At 36.7% G+C, this 23,736-nt stretch overlaps 1 protein-coding gene across 1 annotated transcript in view; it reads right to left on the bottom strand.

Moving 5' to 3' along the window:
• EYS (eyes shut homolog) overlaps window positions 1–23,736 on the bottom strand; it is a 959,435-nt gene that overhangs the window by 614,759 nt on the left and 320,940 nt on the right. Inside the window, exons 14-15 of the mRNA XM_080584128.1 lie at window positions 9,328–9,441; window positions 7,324–7,446 (exon numbers count right to left, since the gene is read on the bottom strand). Of these exons, the coding sequence (XP_080440254.1) occupies window positions 7,324–7,446; window positions 9,328–9,441 (237 nt within the window). The remainder of the gene's footprint in view (window positions 1–7,323; window positions 7,447–9,327; window positions 9,442–23,736) is intronic.

Below are 23,736 nucleotides of genomic sequence, written 5' to 3'. Positions count from 1 at the left end.
TGCCCAAAGGTGAATTGTTGTTAAATACACAGACAGATATCATACTATCATTTAGTATCAAAGCCTGCGGTACAATGTTAGCTGGTATTGTTAAGATGGTGTTGAATAACAGACTTCATCCAAGATCAGTGTTTTGTGGGCTTGTTGTAGTTTTCGGAAAAGGATCTGTCTGCTACAAAACAAAACAAAATAAAACAAACCAAAACCTAGAAGAAACTGTTCTTTTGTAAGACGGCCCTTCCATTTTCCAAACTCAATAACAGAATATTTGGGAGGAATGGAAAATGTGCATTGCACAAACTGTCAGGAGACAGATTTTGTCATATCAGAATTCACTCACTAATTATTCTTGTCATAACATAAAATTTGGTCCTAACAGGTTAACTGAGCCAGTTATAATAAAAACCTTGATGCAGTAGGAGATTCTGTCTTGATATCCATGTTATTTTTACACGTGCAGTCAGATGCAGGTAAAAATAAAAATGGTGTTCACTGTACTGGCATGTTTATGTTCATTCTATGGTGTCACAGATGACTTGGATGAAGGCATAAAGCACCTCCTCGGCAAGTTCACTGATGCTACGGAACTGGGAGGAGTGGCTGATACCCCAGAGGGCTGTGCTGCCATTCAGAGAGACCTGGACAGGCTGGAGCATTGGGTGGTGAGGGACCTCATAGAGTTCAGCAAAGGTGAGTAGAGGGTCCTGCACCTGGGAAAGAATAAACCCATACACCAGTACAGGGTGGGGTCTGACCTGCTAGAAAGCAGCTCTGTAGAGAAGGACCTGGGGGTCCTGGTGGACAGCAAGTTGACCATGAGCCAGCAATGTGTCCAAGAAGGCCAGTGGTATCCTGCAGTGCATTAGGAGGAGCATTGCCTCTGGTGATCTTCCCATTCTACTCCACCTGGAGTCCTGAGTCCAGTTTTGGGCTCCACCATGCAAGGGAGACATGGAGCTCCTGGAGTGAGTTAAGGGCTACTAAAATGATTAAGGCAGTGGAGCATCACTCACATGAGGAAAAGCTGAGGGAGCTGGGCCTGTTCAGCCTGGAGAAGAGAAGGCTCAGAGGGGATCTGATCAATGTATATAAGCTTCTGAAGGGAGGGTGTCAAGAGGATGGGGGTCAGACTTTTCTCGGTAGTGCCCAGCAGTAGGACAAGAGGCAATGGGCACAAAGTGAAACATGGGAAGTTCTGCCTCAACAAGAGGAAAAACATCTTTACTGCGTGGGTGCCTGAGCACTGGCACAGGTTGCTCAGAGAGGTTGTGGAGTTTCCTTCCCTGGAGATATTCAAAAGCTGTCTGTACACAATCCTGGGTAATAAGCTCTAGGGGGCCCTGCCTGAGCAGGGGGGTTGGACCAGATGATCTCCAGAGGTCCCTTCCAACCTCAACCATTCTGTTATTCTGTGATTCTGTGACCTTAACTGTTTATAATATAAATACATTTAGAGACGGAGAAAGAGAGAGAGAGAGAGAAGTGAAATGGTTTATAGAAAAAAAGTAGGGACTTAATGAAAATCTGGATAATTTCCTACAGTAACTCAGGAAGACAAAGAATTTTAATAATCTTTTTCAGTCTTGCGCTTGTGCTTTAATCACAATACGAGCTTTTCTAGACATGATGGCTTTCCATTTTTGAATTGATAAGGGCCTCCCAGCAACCTACAGTCTTTTTATTTTTTTAATCTATTGAAAAATAAACCTCTTCATTTTAAATTATGTTCCAATTTATCTAAATTAATTAAATACACAGCCATTCCCCAAAAGATATTAATTTCTGTTCTAAATAGTTTATATTATACATGACAATTGGCATCACCATTGAAAAAAATCAAGGGGATATAAATAAATAAAATAAAGGGAATAAACTGAAATACAAAAATAATCTCATAACACCTCAAGTAGAGCAATGATAAAGTAAATCCTACATAAACTAATTAAATTTTTGATTGAAGAATTATCTTTTTTTCAGATGGTTCTGACTGTTATTATTCACCCTCTAATTTAAACAACTCATGCTTAGTATTTGCAGATGAGAAACTATTGGAAAAATGTGCCATATGATTTCTCATAAAAATAGACTTTGCTTATTTTTTAGATGACTGGAAAAAAACATTGCTACTGAACTATAATTGATTTGTTTTTCTTTCATGCAATTCAATAGTTTCTTTAATGTATTAGGCTATCAAAATTTTTATGTAATGTAATTTGCAGCATGATGAAACTTAAACAGACTTTTGTGCACTCGACTAATCTTTTTTTCCACTCAGTGTTCTAAGCTGAATTCCTTTGAGGGGAAGCAGGTATGCTTATACATTAGACATGACGATAAACATTCTCTAATAACCAAAGAAATACATATTGAATACTGCTCCATATATGCACAAATATTGTTTGTTTTCCAGAATGTCAGGTTTGCGTACACAACTGTAGGAAGCCTGCCCTAGGTGACCCGCCTTCTGGAGTGTTTCTCAAAGCCAGCAGCCCAGCAGCACAGTCCCATCCTAGCAGCCTGCTCTGAGATAGAGCTCTGATGGCCAGGAGCCAGGGAAATCATCTTGTCCCTGTTCGGTCTTCTGTCTCCAGGTTTTAGTTTGGTTTGAAAAACATCAGTGCTCAGTCTAGAAATCAGATATAAGTACTTTGTTTTTATTAGGAGTCATTAGGAGACATCAGAGAAAAGGATACCTGGCTTTTGGTCTGCTTCTGTAAGGGCTAGGGATGTGGAACGATAATCTGATGCATGAGATGCATGTGAGGCTATCCGTGACTCTAAAGATGGGTGAGCACCAAAAGATTTCTTATGCCAGTTCATTCCTTTGAATCACTGAGGGCAGGACTGGAGATGATTAACGTGGAATGGATGATGGAGGGACACAATGATTTTAAACTGTACAGTGCTACTGACATTAACTGAAAACATCTAGATCATCCTGCCTGAAAAAACTGCCTGAAATAGGACAGCTTTTGCAGACTCATTGAAAATAAGCCTTAGAAAACCTCAGAAATTGAATACACAGGAAAAGATTTTTTAAAGCACAAAAGAGGTGTCTCTTTTTGCCTTGCATTGGAGTGAGTTGAGTTAGAAGACACCACACTGCCTTTTATAATCTTGATTTATAAATGTTCAGTGTTGCAGCAATCACTTGTTCAGCCACAGTAGCCACTACAGGATTCTTCATACTCATAGTATGAGACATACCAGAGGGAAATATATAGACTTGATCTTCAGAAAGCTTGGAAATGTATTTATTCTGCTTTGCAAAGCTTAGAGACTTATTTAAATCAACATTCAGCTGATGGTAGATTTAGACTGTTGGTTAGTACTGTTTCAAGGTAATGACAAACATGAACAAGAGAGATGCAAAACCTCAAATAAGGATCACGTTACCCATAGAGCATTTATATGGACCATGATATAAGTGAGGAAGTCAGAGTCTCATGAATATAAATTAGAATAAACTTCAGTGCTAAGTGCTAATGGGACCTGGCAGAACCATGACAATTACTTTTAACTATGCTATGACTGGTGGATATATGTGATGAATAAAATAAATCACATTTGTGAATCATAAATATTAGTACTAATCCACAGCCAGCTAATTTGTATCACCTATTTCTATGATTACCTCTGAGAGCAAGCATGGTGTTCTCGTCAGCAGCTTGGAGCTTATATAAGCCTTTTGCTTTCCTGAATTTCTCTTCCCAACATTAAAAAAATAAAAATAAAAAAAAATCCATCCCCATTCCAAATTATTCCTACATCCAGAAAGCATACATGACAAAACCTAACAAAATTAGGACCACAGCAGGTCCCCTTCATTTCTGGCTAGTTGTGCTTTGATTTTAGTAAGTTAACAGTAATGCATGCCATTCATCTGAACAGGCTTGCTCTATTTCTGAGCCTTTCTACTCATCTGGTTAAATTAATTGGTTGATAAGACAGTGAAATGACTCAAGAGAAGTAAAAAAACATTTAGGAATCATTTTATTTCTCCCCAGTGGAGACAGGCATAGGTTTGATCTATAAAATTTCCCTGAGGGGAAAAAAAATAAAAAAATAAAAGGATGTGGTTTCATTTTTGAGGAAACTGTGCTGAAGTCTACATGGAGCCCAGCACTGCTGTTTCAGTTATAAACCAGCGGGGACCTGCTGGGGCCCTGGAGGAGAAAGGCGTGAGGCTGAAGGCACCACCATCAGGCCCATCTTAGCCATATGGCCAATGAAAGCAAAATCCCTTGGAGATGTGTCCTTCCACACACTACTACTGCTCCTGTAGGTCCCATCCATGCCTTTACACCAAGCAGGCCCAGCCTGGGAAGGGCCAGCGATGCTGGGCACGAGGAGGCAGGCCAGCTGTGAGGCAGCAGGGCTGTCCTCTTGGGGCCTCAGCTTCCCCCCACACCAGCTGCAGCAGCAACCCTCAGGGCTGATTTTAGACGAGACTCCCATTTAATTGACCCTGTGCACTTCTCCTACACAGAGAACCTTCATGGTGCTTTTGAGAGAATGGGATGAATGTTACCCAGATAAGCAGAGGTTTGCCAGATTTACAGCACAGGGTTCTGCATCTGGATAGAATATGCTAACAGACATGGATTAACAGACATGGACTGTCTTTACCTGTCTCAACCCCTAGAGGTGCTTGAAAACCCTCTACTTGATAAAACCCAACAAAACATTGTGAGGGAAGGAAATGGCACTGCCACCATCTGTCCATTTGTCCAATGGTTCTTTAGTATGGGATAATTGCAGTAATCCTGTGTATGCTGACTCCCACAAGAGGGCATTTGAAAGCAAGGTTTGATTTAATAGAGAAGGAAAAGCTTTTCCTTGTCTTCCTCAGAAAGGACACTGGAAGGATGAACATAACAAAGAAGATGGGTAGATAATAGCAGGATTTCTGGTATAACAATTTTGACTCTCCTGCTAATGATGCTTTTCTGTAACTGTTATATAATATGGATTTCTACATTGCTTAAATATTAACTAGATGAACAATAAATTCCTGTATGTACAGTGTTTCCTTTTGCTTCTAAACTTGAGTATACCACTGCCATTATGGCAATATCTACCAGGGACATTTACATCAGTCCTAGAACTTGGAAGTACATGGGACATAAAGGGTACCATAAGTAAACAGTGGCAATTCAGAAAGCTGCAAGATACTGAAATCTGTAAATCTTGCATTAAATCAGCATATTGGTGGACAATATGCTGATTTACTACTGTTTGTTTTTCGTAGAAGATATAAGCTCAAATATTCAGTATTTGGCATCGAAGACCATTTCTAGGGAGGATGAAGCAGTTGTCAGAAGGCATGGAGAGGTCTGTTTTAATGACATCCACAACAGTTGATTGTGCATTTATTGCACAAATAGCATAAAGCTCAGATGAAAATACTCAGTGTAATCAGGAGGGCCCTTATACCCACTTCCAGTTCCAATCAGTGCACTGGCTGATTTGTTTTCTCGTGGGAGCTGTCCTGTCTCACAAAAAGAAAAAAAAAAAAGCCAGTATAATAAGCAGAAAACAGATCTTTTCATAATGTACTATTGATAGCCCTCAAAGTATCCATTAAAATCTGCCTATCATCCACTGGTAACTGTTTTTATCATTGACAGAGCATGTTTCCTTTTTGTCTTGTAATGAACAGATTAGCAAACTGCTTGCATCAGTATGAATCTAGGATTAAGTGTGCCTCCTAGGGAGATCATACCTTGTTCCAGGTTTTCATGACACGCAAAATTCTCCTTGTAATTCTGGTTCTGTAATATGAACTCCCTGATATCCCAAAGTACTGTAGCTGTATTTTCAAAAGAATAGCTTTTCCTGCAGTCCCTAGTTAAAACTGACTGTTTGGAAACTACTATAAAAAAATTACATGTTTTCTGTTTTGATCCTTGCAATATAGCAGTGAGAGTTTACTGTTGTTGTTTTTTGTTTTGTTTATTTTTTTTTTCAGTTTGTTCTTTTAAAAGTATCATATTAAAAATGCTCCCATTTACATGAACAAATACTTTGTGGTCACCTCCTTTATTTTTATGATTGACATAACATAGGCATACACTATACAAACTCATAAGAACAAAGCCAGTTATCAAAGAAAAAAAGGAAAATATGATCTGGTAGGAAATAGAGCACATTTCAGTTTTGTAATGCAGAATAATATTAAAATATGTTGGCATGAATCAAGCAAAATTGTAAACATCTGTGGGAACTGCAACTATTATCACTTTCACAGATTCTGCATTTCTGTGTATCATCTTACATTCCTTATGTCCCATCTGCCTATTGTTAACCATTCATAAAATACATGACTTTCTCCTAAACTGGATGTCATTGGTGTTACTATCAACCTCAAATGCTTTATTTACTTATAACTTAAATTTGTCTCCTCATCCATCACCACTTGACTCATTCCTTTAACCTTCCATCTCTCCATAATTGTTTTTTTTTTTCTTTTCTGTCACCACAGATTTTGAACACCCTGTACACACACATTTTGCTTTTTATAGAACACCCACTGGCTTCGTAGGATTGCTGAAAGTGCCCAGAAAATGATGATTTTTTTGCTGCCACAGCTCATCTTGTTACCACTCATTCCATACTAATGCCATTCCATTTGCTTCCCTGAAATCAGCAGCTGAAAGTCAGTGTGTTCCAGTCCCTGACATCACAGCCTATTAGTTGTTAAGATAGCATATTTTCTGAGACAGTTTTATTGATTTCCCCATGATCCTGTTAGCTGCTTCTGGCAGCAAGTAGGTTCATGAAGACTGCTCCTGATGCAAGAGCTATTTTCTTAAGCCTGTTGTACACACAAATAATTGTGCAATTTCCAACCTAATTATCATAAGGATCTGATGGCATCTTTCTTGAAGAGAACAAAGTGTACTCTTGCTAAAATTATTTTTTTTTTTTCCATCTGAACCACAAAAAAATTATGGCTGTGATATGATCTTCTGAAGACAAATACCACCAGCTATAGCTATTGTTGCTTGCCTAGGAAAAGATGAAATAATGTTTTTCATGGGCTATGTATTTTCTGAACACTTTTTATCTAGACAAAATATAGTTCTGCTTTCCATCAATTAGTCTAAAAGCATACACACTGTTTTCAGTTTTTATCCTTTTAGTAAGGAAGCTAAAGCAGATTATCGATAGCATGGAAGACTAAGTCGAATTTATTTTTATTAATGCTAAAATACTGAACAAAATGCAATCACAAAGAGTTTATTTTATTTTTTTTAATTTCAGAAAAGTAAATAAACATTTAACTATTTAATGCCTTATCCAGAGTACAATATATCTTACCAGTGAATCCTGGAGGACAAACACAACTGTAGTCTGCAATCAGGTCCAAACAAGTTGAATTGTTTTTACAGAAGCCATAAGTGCACTCATCAATGTTCGTTTCACACTTAAGACCTTCAAATCCTTGGAAAAAACAAACAAACAAACAAACAAAAACAAGTGCTATGCATTATTCAGCTACATGTGTGCCTTCTCTGGGTATTTTTTTTTTTTTCTAAAGAATAGATTAGTTTCAATTTACTCTTGCAATACAATTATCTTGAACTCTTTTTGAAAGATCTTCCTAAAAGCTTTTCCTGTGCTAACAATAATAAAAAAATAATTTGACCATCAAACGTACTTTAAAAAGAGCTAATAATTGAAAGAAAAAATTTTAGGATTCAGTATTTTCATCAATCTAGTTGAACTTTATGTTCAGCAGAAACTAAAGAATTGGTATATCTTCTGCCATTTTGAGAACGTTACAGATGTGCTGGGATTTGGGCATCTGATTATAGTTTTAATAATCAACTCTCAAATAGTCACTTCTCCACTTATTCTCTATTTGTTTCTCATGTAATAGTGACTTTTAGCAAACTAAGAAGTCCAAACATTTTTTTTTTTTTATACTTGAAATTGCAGGAGAATCTCCCCTCCAATATCTGACATTTTATGCGCTTGTAAATGTATTCTAATTCCTGGTCATGCTACGAAATGACTGTCATTAGTGCTGTCACAGGCCATGGCTGCAGAAAGACCATGACTAATGCTAAACCATCAGCACCCTCAGTGCAAGCCATATTCTCATAATTTCTCAAACTGACCATGGAACCAATTTCCACTGATCCCTAAGTCATAAAACTTTAGAATTACCCTGAGTTCATCAATAATGTATATAGTAACAGCTCTCATTTGCAATCGGAGTTTAATCAGACCCATGTCTCACAGGTAACAAGTAAGCCACAAAATTATCAATGTGGATGCCAAGAATTATTTTTCTGTAAGCTGATCAGGCAGAGTAAACAGCAGAATGATCTTTTCCAAGCTCAGTTTTCAACTGCTTTCCAATATCTGTTTTGGCTTCTAATTTAAACTAACTAATGATGGAGGCTGTACTTAAATGAACAATTTGTAGCAATTTCATATTTTGTGATGAGTTTCTAAAGTTATCATCGGCACTAGAATGCTTGTATTAGTATATAAATAACTGAAATATTGTAAACTATGAAATCAATTCACCATCAGTCCAAACATACAAAACAGCACTGTTTGAGGTTAAACTCAACAAGTATAAGAAATTTTAAAATGCAGAAACAAAGTATCAGTTTATAAAACACAAGCTTGACTCTTTTTTAACTAAAATTACAATTATAAAAATACAAATATTCAGAAGAAACACATTTTTTAAAAGTATTGCAGAAAGACAATGTAATATTAAATGCTTTAAAGCTTTTTATTTTTTCCTTGAACTACTTTTTTTCTTGAAACCACTCATTTGTTCATACACTTTTCATACACTGGGCAATATGCATTTTTACAGAAACTGACCAAAGTTTTGAAAAACACATTCTTTTTGTCTGTGAAAATTTTAATACATTTTCATACTGAAGAATTGCTACAAAATCATGATTTTGGCCATTATAGTTTGCTTCTTATGTTCGGTCACAAAACTGCAAATTAGTACATCAGGATAAAATATTTGTAAGCTTATTCATACAATTTTCTGTGAATTTCACGTGCTACACATTTATGTTTTTCTTCACTTATTCAGGTTTTGCTAAAATCATGAGGTTTTGCGTGATAAATGTAACACATATCTGCCTCCATTCATTTTGAGTGTGCTTGTTTTATTGGGCGCCTTGATGGACAAAAATGCAAATGAGACTTCATTAAAGAAAAACTTACTTTCAGAGACAGAAAATTAAAAAAAATGTTTTTTAGATTGTCAAGAATATATTTTTCAAACTGAAGGCAATTTTAAAAATTGTCAGAGAGAATAAAAATAAATTATTTTGAACAACGTACCTTCAGGGCAAAAACAATCATATCTGTTGACATCATTCTGACAGACAGCACCATTCAAGCAAGGAGACGAATCACATTCATTCATTTCTATTTCACAGTACTGGCCTGAAAAACCTGCAAAGGAAACAAGGCAATCTTTGATTTTCTTCATCTTTATGTGTGGTATAAACATGAAACTTTCATTCCAAATGTTTTTCTGTAATTAAAACCAAGAATTGTTAGAATCTATATTTCATTGAAAGAGGAACCTGAAAGGGAGAACTTCTGTGTTTTATCGACAAAGAATTAAATTTCTCTCACTTCATATCCAATATTGCAAATACATGTCTTTATTCCTGATATAAAACAATAAATAAAATAGGAAGTACTTCCAGAAAGTAGGAAGACATTAATAGCATTATGCAAACAATATGCATATTTTCATGTGTTTTGCTTGTATTAGAGTCACTTTGATGTTTTTATGATACCTTTTGTGAGTTTTGACATGTTAATGTAAGAGACAGTATATCAATTATTTTATTGTCTAGTTCTTTCAGCTGTGGAGAGGAGAAGTAAAATATACAGAATACGAATACTTTGAAGCATACCAAACAGCTGCCGTATGAGTCAGATCTTCAGTACGTGTGAATTGTGTAACTTAATTACAATAGGTGAGGATGCTGTCTGCATATCTTGCGAAAATAAGGAAAGTAGGCATCACAGAAACAAAAGAAAAAGGCAACTTAGCCTCCTTGTTCCTTCAATACACTGTACTAGGGGTAGGTAGACAGGCATTGGCAGTGGGGCGGCCTCTGTGAGGAGAGGCCGGGGCTGCCCGGTGCCGGTGCCAGCCCCAGCTGGTTCCAGCCAGCTCCAATGGCCCCACCGCAGGGCACGGCTGGGCCCATCAGTCAAGATAGCGGTGCCTCTGGGAAAGTTTATTTTAAAAAAGGGAAGAAAATGCCAGACAGGCATTTCTTGAGGAAGGAGACTAAAATGAGTGAAGAACAGCCTTGTGAGCACTAAGAGATTGGAGGGTGGAGACGTTCCGGGTGCTGGAGCAGAGATTCTCCTGCTGCCTGTGGAGAGCAGGTAGATGTGTCTGGAAGGAACCCATGTGTCTGGAAGGAAGCCCATGAAACACCCACACTGGAGCAGGTTTATCTTGAAAGACTGCAGCCCACTGAAGGACTCCACTGGAGCACAGAAAACCGTGAGGAAGAAGGAATGAACTGACCACAACCTCACTCCCCATCCTGCTGCACTGATCAGGGCTGGGTGAGAAGGTAGGGGAGTTGGGAATGAAGGAGTGAAGCTGAGCCTGGGAAAAGTGTGTGGAAGGTGTTTTATTTTGTCTTTGTTTCTCACTATGCCGTCGTATTTTAATTGGCAAAAAATTAAACTGATTTTCCCCAAGTTGAGACTGATTTGCCTGTCATGGTAGGTGATAAATGATCTCCCAGTCTTCATCTGAACCCATGAGCTTTTTCTGCACATTTTCTCCTCCAGTCCTGCCAAGGAGAGAGGGCGGCTGGGTGGGCGTCTGGCAGCCAGCCAATGTCAACCTACCAAATATATATAGCTTTGTGCCATATTAATTCCAAATATTGCTACTAATCTTTGCACAATTGTCAGCACGTTCCATTGAAGTGCACCATTCAAGCAAGTTGCCACTCTTCTTCTAATCATTATTTTTAAGGCATTACATAAACAATGGATGGAAAGTAGATACTATTCTGTGCACACCTCTAAAGTTGAATATATTTGTATTGAGTTCTTCAGCTAATTTTTAATGTATAACTGATAACGACCTACTTACTACAAGCAAGGCATGTCCTAATTTAACTAAAATAACAAAAGAAATTGTGTTCATTGTTACTAGAAAAAAATAATTCCATATATAAAATGAAAGTGTTTGTGCTGATTTTTTTTTTAATCTTTCTGTTGTTGTTGTTTTTGTTGTTTTGTTTTGTTTTTATGTACCTTACAGTAATTATTTGAATGGAGAAAAAGCATTCTATTTTATATTAAGTTCTCAGGACATGACTTGTGACAAATGTATAGTGAAGACATGGCACACCATTAAACATGTATATTTATCTAAAGCAAAAAAAATCCCAATTTGTATATTTTCTCTAAAAGTGATCTTTAAAACTAGCAGATAAAAATTAATAAATTAAAACTATAGCATATATTGGGAAAACCAATTGGTTTTACATCTTTCTTTCCTATTATTGTGTCAATTTTAAAGTTCCCTAAAACGTCATCTCATTTGGAAAACAAATTCAAAAGCCTTCAGAACCATGATAACATGTCAATCTATGATGCATTTGTGAATACCAGAGAAAATAATTTGTATAAAGTTGATGGTTGTGTCAGCAAAATAGCAACAAATACAGGTAAATAGTGGAGTGCCCCAGTGCAATCAGTGTATCTGTCAATTCTTTTCCCTGTTCCTTGCAGAATTTATTTATGAATTCTAATATATGGTTGGAGTCTCACATAAGTTATAGAGCACAACCTGCATCGAATACAGAAGTCAAATATCAGACATGCTTTCAAATAATCTAATTTTAATCTTGTCTTAAACTGAACTTTTGCAGAAGACTCCCTACACAGTCATCACTATTCGGATTATTCTGGATATCAGATATATTCTGGTATATATCTTGATATCAGATATATTCTGGTATCATATATTTCCCATAATTCTAACTATCAAATAAAATGTAGATGACTTGTAATAGTTAATATGTTGATGGTAGACATTCCAAAGTGTGGTTTACTGTGAGGTAAACTGTAATTCCTGTGCATTGCTATGGTCAAACCAGGGAAGTGCACACTGTCCCTTCCAGGTTTTTTTGTTATTTTCTTTTGTTATTTTTTTTTTTACTCTGTTGTGCTGTGGAACTGGCCTTAATAACCTATGATGTTCCCAGTTGTCCTAAGTTTCAATAAGATTTATTTTCCCACTGTTTGGATATTTGACAACAGACTTCATTTTCTAAAGAGTAGGAGTATCATAAAATGTTGATACATCATTCAAGTCCTGAACTAAATTTGTCTAATTTAGCTTCCACTGCTAATCAAATTTCCTTATTCATAACAATATTCACACTCAAATATCTTTAACGCTTATTCCCTTTTATACAATATTTTAAATGTACACTTTAAACCCATATTCAGGAAGAGCACAGCATGGGAGCTAGCTAATCATTGTGCTAACCCTTCATGCAGGCTTAAATACACACCATATAAGCACCTGTGGGGTTTATCACACTAAGCCCACCCTACATGCATTGTTTCAATATCAAAAATGTTAACCCGGTTATCTTTTTCCAAGGTGAAAAACCTACAGCAAGATATGATGAAATACAGACTGCCAAACTATAGTGTTCTACAAGCACAGATGTTTGTAACATAAATGTCTGGACCATAAAATACTCAAGGTTCCATTGTGAAAAGCGCTGTTCACCTTTATAATGCCCTCCTCCCTGTGTCTGTTGGTAGAGGTGCCCTCTCTGAACTATTCTTTCACTTAAAGTCCTTCTCCACTTCCCCTCCCCAGGAACTTGTAGAGTGCAATGAGTTTACCTCTTAGCCTCTTTTCTCCAAATTAGACAAACCCAGTCTCCTCAGCCTCTCCTCATATGAATGCCTTCCAGTCCTTTTATCAGTTTTGTTGCTCTCCCCTGGATTCATTCAAGTGTCTTAATATTCTTTTTATATTGTGGAGACCAGAATTGCACATAATATTCAAGGGGAGGCCACAACAACACTATATGTTGTGGGAACATGAACTCTTCGGACTGTCTGGCTGGCCTAAAAAAACACAAAGAGAATTGCAAATTCTCACTGCTTGGAAGAATCTGACACATGTTGATATCTTCCTGTGAAGTGTTTTTTTATAATACAGCTTTTAATATATACAGCTTCCTTGTGAGGGGGAGCAGAGGGGCCGGCACTGATCTCTCTGGTGAAAGTGACAGGACCTGAGGGAATGGCATGGAGCTGTGACAGGAGAGGTTCAGGCTGGATATTAGGAAAAGGTTCTTCACTGAGAGGGTGGTCAGGCACTGGAACAGGCTGCCCAGGATAGTGGTCACAGCACTGAGCCTGTCGTAATTCAAGAAGCATTTGGACAATGCTCTCAGACTCTTGGTTTGTTTTGGGGGTGGTCCTTTGGGGACCCAGGAGTTGGACTCGATGATCCTTGTGGGTCCCTTCCAACTTGCTATGGTTCTATGATAATGGTATGATCCCATTGACTAACTGTTGTTTTGAGGTCTTCCAAAACACATAATGTTTTTTGCTGAACTGAGGCTTTGCTAGCCATTGTCTGACATTTTCATTTTAGGTCAGTTCTCTCAGTTACTGTAACAACTTTGTATTTTTCCAAAAATAGAGCTTTAAATGGTGCTTAGAGACATGGTTTAGTGGGTCATATTGGCAGTAGGGGGATGATTGGACCAGATGATCTTGGAGGTCTTTTCCAACCTTAATGATTCTATGATTCTATGGTTCTATGAAATATGAAAAACTTGTTTAAACCACTACAATAGGGAATTATACCTGATGTGTCTGATGACCTAATTGCCAAGACAACTGAGACATTAACACTTGACCATTGTAACTGACCGTTGTAGGGAAAAGAAAAATGAAAGAACTCAGAACAACCAAATATCCCAGTCCATTTGTAGTCAAAAGTGATTTCATTTGTAAGCATTAAGATTGGGAACTGTGTTTCCAGGCCCTTTCTAAAAATTATTAATAGCTGGAAAGAAACACAGCAGTCAACACATGACACAAAGCCTAAAGGTTCCAGGGATTTCTTAGGATTACAGGCCATTACATGAACAGTAACAACCATGAAATTGCAGTTCTTTTGTGAAGATGACCCTGAGCTCATAGACACACAATGTCACTCTTGCTTCTGAGGATAGTCCTACCCAGTCTGATATTCTTTTACTCAGGAACACAGAAGAAGCAATTCTGATTTGTGCCAGCTAATAACCTTATGTCAGAAGAAAATGGAAATTAATAGGAAAGACAGAAGAATTAGGTGAATTGGTGTTGAAAAGACATTTGATAGTCTTACAAATTAGTAAATTTAACAACAATGTTCTTTAATATAACTATTCCACAGCAAATCCAAATGCAAAACTGCATATTTGACTATTCATTGCAATTTTATCATCACAACAATACTTTTGGACTAGTTCTACAGTGAATGTGTAAAGGGATCATGATATAAAGGGATACCTGATGGCAATTTTATCTTTGTAATGACTAGAATATGCTCCAGTACTCATCCTGAATATTTTATATCCTGTATACTAAGAATTCCCCTGAAGAAGAAACTTCAACAACAACAACAAAAAAAGAGTTGTGAGATTAGAATTGATTCACAGAATACTAGATGGGCCCTGTGGTTTCAAACTTGCAATGGAAAACATGACAAAATGAATTAACATTTTTTACATGACCTATCTAACTTCCTAATGAATAAAACAATGTAAAACCATTCTTCATATTTACAACAAAAACAATAATTTACCAATGTATTATGAGATTAAACATTGTGAGTATGAAAAGCTGAGGGCCAAAATTAATGTCTATAAATTCTTTATTAATAAATTCTAATGCAGTGCATACATGCATTATCACATGTTTAGCAGTTCTTTAATTAACAAATAATTATTTCTTTAAGGCATTGTAAACTGGGAGCTTTGAAGAACATATTCAATTCCCAGGTAAATTATTATTATTATTATTATTATTAATTAATTAATTTTGCAGGACTCATCAAAATTTCCTAATTTAAAAGTCTGGAAGAGTAAGTTTGGAGGCACACAGTGTCAATGGTACCATGCTAAAATTTAATATAAATTTTGCTACAATTTGAAGTTGTCATGGCAGAAACTGCAAAACTCTGAGACTAGAGCCTTTCTCAAACTTACAATGAGAAAGATGTGCCTTTCTTAAATAGCAAATATGTAACTTCAAGTTTTTGGTTTTTGTATCTGACTGATCTGCAGATGCACAATCAGACATTCAGGAGGAATTCTAACAAGATAACTCCTGCCAGCCTCAGATGATAGAATAAATGTTCAAGACGTTATATTGTTAAAGACAGATGGGAGTCCTTTATTCACTCATTTTATAGACATACAGCTTTCTCAGAAACTGTTTTAAAAATGTCTTCTCATGGGACTGGTAGAGAACACATATCCAATACATGATTTCTCAAATCCTTTCTCTAAGGTGTAATTTATTATATACAGACAGGTAGAATAAAGCGTTGTTTTCTAGCAAGCTTATGGCTAGTATCTTTTGCATTTCCTTCTTCATTTTCTATGAAGTTTGCCCTAACTCTTATGCATTTTACATATGGTAGCCTTGAAATGATGAGAAATTAAGCTTTTGCCACTTACTCTCTTTAACTCGAATGTTATGAATTATTAACTGGTAATTGTTACTGCCACAACTTCTTGCTGCCTTTTTTTCTGTCCAGAAGGAAGATAAGAATCTCCTGATGTCAAAGACAAGGGATGGGAAACAAAGTTGTGATGAAAGGAGATATTCCTTTAAGATTGCCAGAGAAAATTGTTCAGTATGTTAGCTGTTACTGTTAGCTACCAAAAAAAAATGAAGTTACTGGCACTTTTATTTCTTATAATGAAGAATTTTCATGATTTGGCTCTGAACAATTCTACATGGAAAAGATGAGAGGACACTACTGTTCTAATAATTTCTCATCTTTCACAGTGGTAGCCTGTGTTGATCAAAGGGAGGTCCCCCAATTAAAAGAACAAGAAATAGATATACCCTCTTATTAGAAGCACTCAATAACAGAAGATGGGTTGAAGATCTTACAGCATGTTTCTACTTTGTGGCAATACTTCTCAGGGAAAAAAAAAAAAAAAAAGAAAAAGAAAAAAGGTGAATATTTTTCAGACTAACAAGAGACTCACACAAATCAAAGGGGAAAAAAAGCCCTCACTTTCTGAAAGCCCTAGTTTCAAAAACAATCCTGTTAAACTGTGATTGACAATTTCCCTCCCTGCAAAGGTGTTCTGTACCATCACTTCCCAATAGCTCACGAGAAGCTGCAGAGCTCAGTTTACCTCCAAAGGCATGGCAGCTGAGATCTCTTGTTAGATTTCTTTAAACACAAATTGAAAAGAAGAAAGTCTGCTTCCCTCATAAAAGAGAAAATATCAAAGATAAAGAATGAAAAGTGCTATCCAGAAAAAATAATATATATTTTTTTATAAATTTGGTAAGAAGATTATTTTATGAATTGTCATCCTGGTATAAGCAGACAATGGCTTGGACCAAATTTGGATATTGGATAAATATTGACAAAATACATATCGGGGGAAGGTACTATGTTCTTAATTTTATTTTCAGAGTGGTAGTTTCAAATTTCTAAAATTCAGAGAAGTACAAGAAAAATGATATTGAGGTATGGGACGCAGTTGAAAGAATTTCCTAAAGGAAGAAAGAATATCTTACATTTATATTTTTCTAAGTTATGAGCAGGATGACCTCATGTTGTTTATAACACTAGCTACAGAAAGTTTACAGAAAGTAAGAAATTTACAGAAAGTAAGAAAGTTCGTATGCCCAGAAAGCCAACTGTATGCTGGGCTGCATCAAAAGAAGCATGACCAGTAGGCCGAGGGAAGCGATTGTCCCCCTCTACTCTGCTCCTGTGAAACCCCATTTAGAGTACTGCATTTGGTTCTCAGGTCCACAGTATAAGAAAGACATAGACCTGTTAGAACAGGTCCAGAGGATGGCCACAGGTTAAAAAGGATAAAAGGATTGGAGTACCTCTTCTATGAAGACAGGGTGAGAAAGGGGTAATTTTGCCTAGAGAAGAGGAGACCAGATAGTAGCTTTCCAGTACTTAAAGGGGGAGGCTTCCAAGAAAGTAGGAGAGTAACTTATTATCAGGGAGTGTAGTGATATGACAAGAGGTAACGTTAAACTGAAAGAGGGATTAGATTAGATTAGATTAGATTAGATATTAAGAAATAGATTTAGATTAGATATTAGGAAGATATTATTTACTATGAGGACGGTGAGGCACTGGAACAGGTTGCCCAGAGGGGCTGTGGATACCCCATCTCTTGAAGCATTCAAGGCCAGGCTGGATGGGCCTTTGAGCAACCTGGTTTAGTGGGAAGTGTCCCTTCCCATGGCAGGGGGCTTGGAACTAGGTGATGTTTAAGGTCCCTTCCAACCTAAACCATTCTGTGATTCATTCTTTGATTCTATGAATAATAATAACAAGATATGAATCAAAAATTAGGAGTGAAACATAAAATATATTCTGACTTTCATCAAAGGAGAGGACGTTACAGGAGAAGAGGGGAGAAGAGCTTGAAAGTGGTGTTGATTTTGAAGAGAAAACCCACCAAGACAAAAAATGGAAATATAATTTTATAAATGGTCCATATATACTCAAATTAGATAAGCATTTAGAAAAGAAAAGAACTGGAACAAAAATTCTGCACTACCAAAGGAATCAAATGATAAACTAGAAGACCTATTCTAGCTTTAATTTCTACCCAGCTGAGAATATGAATTTAAGTGAGTCTGCTCATGTTTCTAATTTGTCAGGAGATAGAGTTATAGTTCACGAGGACTGTTTGTAACAACATTTTCAGGCTGAAGGGAGCAAGCAGTCTTCAGCACATCTCAATCCAATATGCAGCTCACCTATGGATTGCATGTGAAGTTTTGCATTTATGGAAGTGTACTTTTTCAGTCCTGTATACAATGTTAGAATGGAGAAATTTATTTGTGACAAAAGAATAAATCTTTTCAGATTGAAGGTCCATTTACTTCCTCAATGCTTCTCTTATGTCTTCATAGTTTACTATGTGACATGTCTCTTCATAGTTTAGTATGTGACTCCTCTATTTATTTTGATAATTTTTTAAGATATTACTTGGCTCTGAATCCTCACCTTTTAACAATCATTAGTACTAACTGACCAAACCACAACACCAGGGTTTCGCTGATCACATCGATTATGAAGAGTTAAAATTCCCTCTATGCATATTTTAAAATTTGTATTCTCTATTCTCTATTCTTTTTTTTTTTTTTTTCCTAGGACCTTGTTTGCATGAAAGCATAAAAGCATGCCAAATCAGAGTAAAACTTTATTAGCAATCTTAATTTGGTTACAGATTTTCTTAAAGAATATCAGATATTGAAGAGCAAAGCTGAAGTAGCAGGCAAGTAGTCCTGCAGCCTCCAAGATTATCTGTTTAGTTAAATCTGCATTTGTCTCTGTTAATCTTTGTATTGCTGCATTCTTCAAGTAAACAAAATTATATCGCATTGGGTAACAGCTTATGAATTCACTACTTCATGGATATAATGGGATGTGACATGTTTACTGTGTATAGATCATGGTACTTTGATGATAAACGAAACCATAAAATAATTCACGCTGCTAAAAGTTAAACCACTTTAAACAAACAAACAAACAAAAAACCAATAAGATTGATTCTGCACTCACTTACACCACTGTAAATCAGAGAAACACAACTAAAATTCAGTGCAGTTTCCTGATACTGCTGTAAAACTGGTGTATGTGGTATTAAACCATATCCTTCGTTTCTTCTGACAGCTTAGTGCTTCTGAGTGAAACACAATGTTCAAGAAGTTCAAGGGTTTGGCACTATTTTATTTCTCACAAAGTCTTAAAACTGCTGTCCTTGGAACTTATAAGAATAAGCAGAACATTAGGATGTCATAGACGATGCTAAAAGCTATTTTTCTCATATTAGCACGTCTAATACCAAAAAAAAAAAAAAAAAAAGTTTTAAATACAAGAAAATTTGTATTAAGTCAGGATTTCTCGGTAGTAGTATGGTATATTTAGTCTTCAGGGAAAGGATCCCTCCAAAACTTATATTCCTTTTTTTTTTTTTTTTTCTTCTCCACAAATCCACACTTCCTGGACACTGCCTCACAAAATTATAATACTTAACTCCATAGTAACTGAGTCTGTTACTGTGTATTCTTCTATGTAATTTTGTCTGAATGTCAAGGGAAATACCTAGGGTATCCCAAAACATCGTTCTAAGTCATGGGCTCTGAGAGTTTGAGCAGCTTATGTTCAGAGTGGAAAATGGGTGCGAACACGGATAAAATCCCCTGAAAGGATTTTTAAGGTGAAGATTAGGAGGCAAAAAAATAGTGGATGAGGACAGAAAATTGTGTTGAGCGTTCCTGTTCTGTCAAGTGATAGTTTCTTGTTCCCTCTCTGTCAAGGAGGTGCTATAAATGAGGAGGAAACGGAAAAATTCTCTCACTCACATCACCTTCCAAGTCTCTCTTCTTTCAGACCTGTACATGTGCTGCTGACAAAAAGAGATGTGCTATATCATCAGGAAAATTGAGGAAAGAAGGCAGCACAGAGATGGCTATGATGCAGTGTTGAAGGAAGATAATGCCAACAAATTCTTTCAATTAGTCTTCTGCCTTACTTACTTCAACCCACGCCTAGTTCCCCCAGTTGCCTACTACAATTACCCTACATATTAGCTTTTGCTTTATTTCTGTTACTAAGCTGTCATTCTTAAATGACCTGCCCAATGGCCTTTTCTCTCTAAATAACCTCCCTCTCAATCTTCTGTAAGAATTCTTTAAGTAATTCTTTAAATGTGCCTCATGTAAGTAAATAACTGAAGTTATCCTAATAACACATTTCCTTGAAAGAGTGTCGGGTAGAGGACAATGAATAGATGGAAATAATTTTGCCGGAATACATCACAATATAAAAAATCATTTTGCTTTCAGGTGGAATTATTGTTGATGTGAAATTTTTTTATGGGTTATATTAGGTTATGTGATAAAAGACTTGTCTCCACACGGGTGAAGGAGCACAGAGGCATGATAATGGGTGTGGGAACACCAAAACCCCATTCAGAGACACAAACACCCACTCCGGGCCCCTGAGGTCTGTCCCAGGGTACCTTCAGACCCAGCGGCTGGAGGACACCACACACCAAGAGTCCATGGGGATGGCCCCCTGGGCACCTCACATTCCGAGGGAGGTCACTGTCCAGGGGTACAGGGCTCATCACAGAGTGTTGGGGAAGAGTACAGTGGGTTGGAAGGCAGGTACTAGAGCTGCCCTAATTTTGGGCTGGATACTGGAAGTCTGCAAGTTGGCTACTGAAGGACCAGGAGGTCCAAGCCGGTTAGTGGGAAGTCCATGGGATTTGGGGACTGGCTCCTGGTGAGGCTGTAGGTCTGGCCTAGCTACTGAGGAGACCCATTTGAACATGTGTATGTCTGTGCAACTCCCCCTGGAAGACCAGGAGATCCGGGGGGCAGATACAGGGTTGGCTGGGTGTCTAAGGCCTGGTAACAGAGGCCTCTATGGTGTGTGGGTGTGCATGTGTCCGAGCACTTATGTGCGTGTGTATAGGTTTGAGTACCAGCAGCTGCCATGGAGGCCAAGGTACCAGCAACAGGGTAGACTGGGATGCAGGGGCAGCTACTGGATAGACTGAGCATCTGAGCCCAGCTGCCAGGATGGATCTACATTGTACGTATATATGTATCATATATGCTTTCCACTAACTTGTTTTAATTCTGATTGGCTAGAGAAGAGAACAGATGAGGAAGTTGGTGTTGTTTGTGTTTCTGCAAGTGCCATGTGTCCTGATTGTGTCGATCTGTGGGGCTGGCCATGAGTATACGAGTACAAGTACCGTGTCTGTGCATGTACCTGTTAGACAAATCCGCTCAGCCTCACTACTGGATGGGCCAGAAGGCACAGGGCTGTGGCAGTGGGATTTGGCAACTCTTATCAGATCAGACCTGTGTCCGTAGAACACCGAGATTGGTTCTAAACTTGGGTACTTTTCAAGAAATCACAATACCAGATATGTGTCCTTGGATATAGAAATACAAAGCTTAAACTGTGGATATTATCAGGTAAGCTTTGAGTCAGTCAAACTAAAACTTACCTCATGTTCTCTTTAGTGACTCTCTAAGTATATGGTTGCATGGCTAAAGCTGGAAACGGTGTAAAGAATTAAACTGCCTTACTGTTTAGCCTAGAAACACAGACTTAGAAATTCAGTTTGGCCAATCACAAAACAGCAAAAAATTTAAATGAGCTCTTACTGTGGGAATTCAGGACAGAGCTAATCCACTTCCTCCTAATTTATATGCACCAGATACACAAGATGAATTGGCATTCTTATAAATAGCAACCAAAAGTGCAAGATTTAATCTAAAGTACAATGATGAAGTGTTCTTAAGGCTTTATAGTGTGAACTGAGGCCTGTATATTTTAATTTGTTTTGTTGATACCCGACACTGAAGAAACCTGAAAAAAATCAAAATACTAAGAACACTGATACGAGCTGATAGTTTATACATTTAAAATATAAAATGTAACTATTTTGAAACTAAAATGGTTGCACTGTGCTATGACAATTAGAGCAAAATAAAATAGAAAAAAAAAAGGCTGTTTTGCATGTGAATGTATTAAATAAATACAGGCAAATTCCTTTTGCCTGTGCATTTTAGCTCTTTGACCTTTAGGGAACAAACAGGCAGTTAGCTGCCAAACTATCTTAATGTACTTGTTAGCTTTCTTAAAATTACCAGAGAACTAGCCAACTAGGTGGAAACTAATTCAAATTGAAAACCTGCTTAATCTGGCTCAAACAACTTTTATTTTTGTGATAAGGTAGGCAACTGCAAGCACAGACGGAAGCAGATCCTTCTTAAGAAATAAAAAAAAATATTTTCTAGTTCTTTTCTGCTCTGTTTTAGCATTCCCCATTTCAGAAGTTATCTCCCCAAATCAATGCTTTTTAGAGCTTCTTAACAGTTATAAAATACATTACACAGTACTTTTTTAAATAACAAATGCTTAACCTTCATATCATAGTTTCTGTTAATAGCATGGAAGTATTTTAGGTACTGCTACTGCCCTTTCAGAGTCAGGAAAAAAAAAAAAAAAGAAAAAGAAAAAAAATACCCTTTTTGATCCTAGCATCGGCAATTGACTTATTCTGAAATGTGAGAAAATCACAGTGACTCGAGAGCTCCCAGCAGTCAACATATCTGGTTGGGAAGTTGCAAGAGCTCCCTGTGACAAGACATGGCAGGAGCACCCTTTCTCAGGAAGGACTTAAATAGCCAGCGTCTGTTCCTGACATACTGAGGATATTTGTTACAGGAGGACTAGCAGGCAAGGGGAAATATCATAGAGGCAAATGATAGGAAAGGGAGCTGCAGATAGCAGAAACATGTTTTTAAAGGTGCTGATGCATAATTCATTACATTGTCCATGCTGTTACAGCTGTTTGGAGCTGACATTGGTATATTACAAACCTAAAGAGGGGGAGAGAAGAAATTAAAGATATAAGTATAATCTGTCCTTAATAGAATTGTTTGGTATACACAGTGTGAATTAACCATTCTGAAAGATTTACAAAGAAAATATAGGTTTTATTTCTCTGTCTTTTCCTTTTCATGTCTTTAAGAGAACCTCCTGCAGACAGATGCAATTTAAATGTAATTTGTATTTATCTTAATTTGTTTCTGCTATAGCAGACTATTCATTTTCAATATAATAGCATATACTTTGATTATGTTTATTTCTTGCTGATCTGAATGCTGACAAATGACCACTTTCTCAAACATCAGTTATCTATTTTAATGTACTGGAAGAACATGAGGATAAGCATCATTTGCATTATTTTTAAATCAAGAAGCAGTTCAGAGGGAAGTTTTAAACCATGTATTCACACTTAATTACCTAATTTTAATATAATAAAATTAAATCAGACAATAAAATAAAAGGAATTGGGAAATTGAAATATAAGTATATCTGAGTGCATGAAACTGTACAAGTTTGGTAATATAGAATCTATGATTCCATGATTCTATATTTTAGCTTGGATATCCTACAAGTTTCACTAGTTTCATACAGATGAAAATGTGAAATGGAATTGATGTGAATATGTGTTAACATAGAACAGAAAATTATCACTACTGTGACAGTACATGAATGGGAAATAGTATATTTGTCTTTGATTAGTTTATGGTAATGAAACTCTAAAATTAAATATCTAGTTAAAGGTTGTAGGTATAAGAAAATTATATTTCAAAGATGATCATATGTATAATATATGTATAATAGGACTATTCTATTCTATTCTATTCTATTCTGTTCTGTTCTGTTCTGTTCTGTTCTGTTCTATTCCCTATTTTTACAATTTATGCATATTGACATATCATTTAAAATTGGAAAACTAAGGAAATTGGATGATATACATAAGACTACAACAAGACTACAACAAAAAGAAATATGAAAATAGAGTTATTCTATACAAAATTCAAGGAACAGTAAGAACCCAAATTAAGAGTGTTGAGATC

This window comes from Anser brachyrhynchus (genome assembly GCF_964034855.1).
Source record: "Anser brachyrhynchus genome assembly, chromosome: 3".
In the NCBI taxonomy this organism is placed as follows: Eukaryota; Metazoa; Chordata; class Aves; order Anseriformes; family Anatidae; genus Anser; species Anser brachyrhynchus.
The sequence above is the reverse complement of the archived record's forward strand: the minus strand, read 5'-3'. Positions and strand labels throughout refer to the sequence as shown.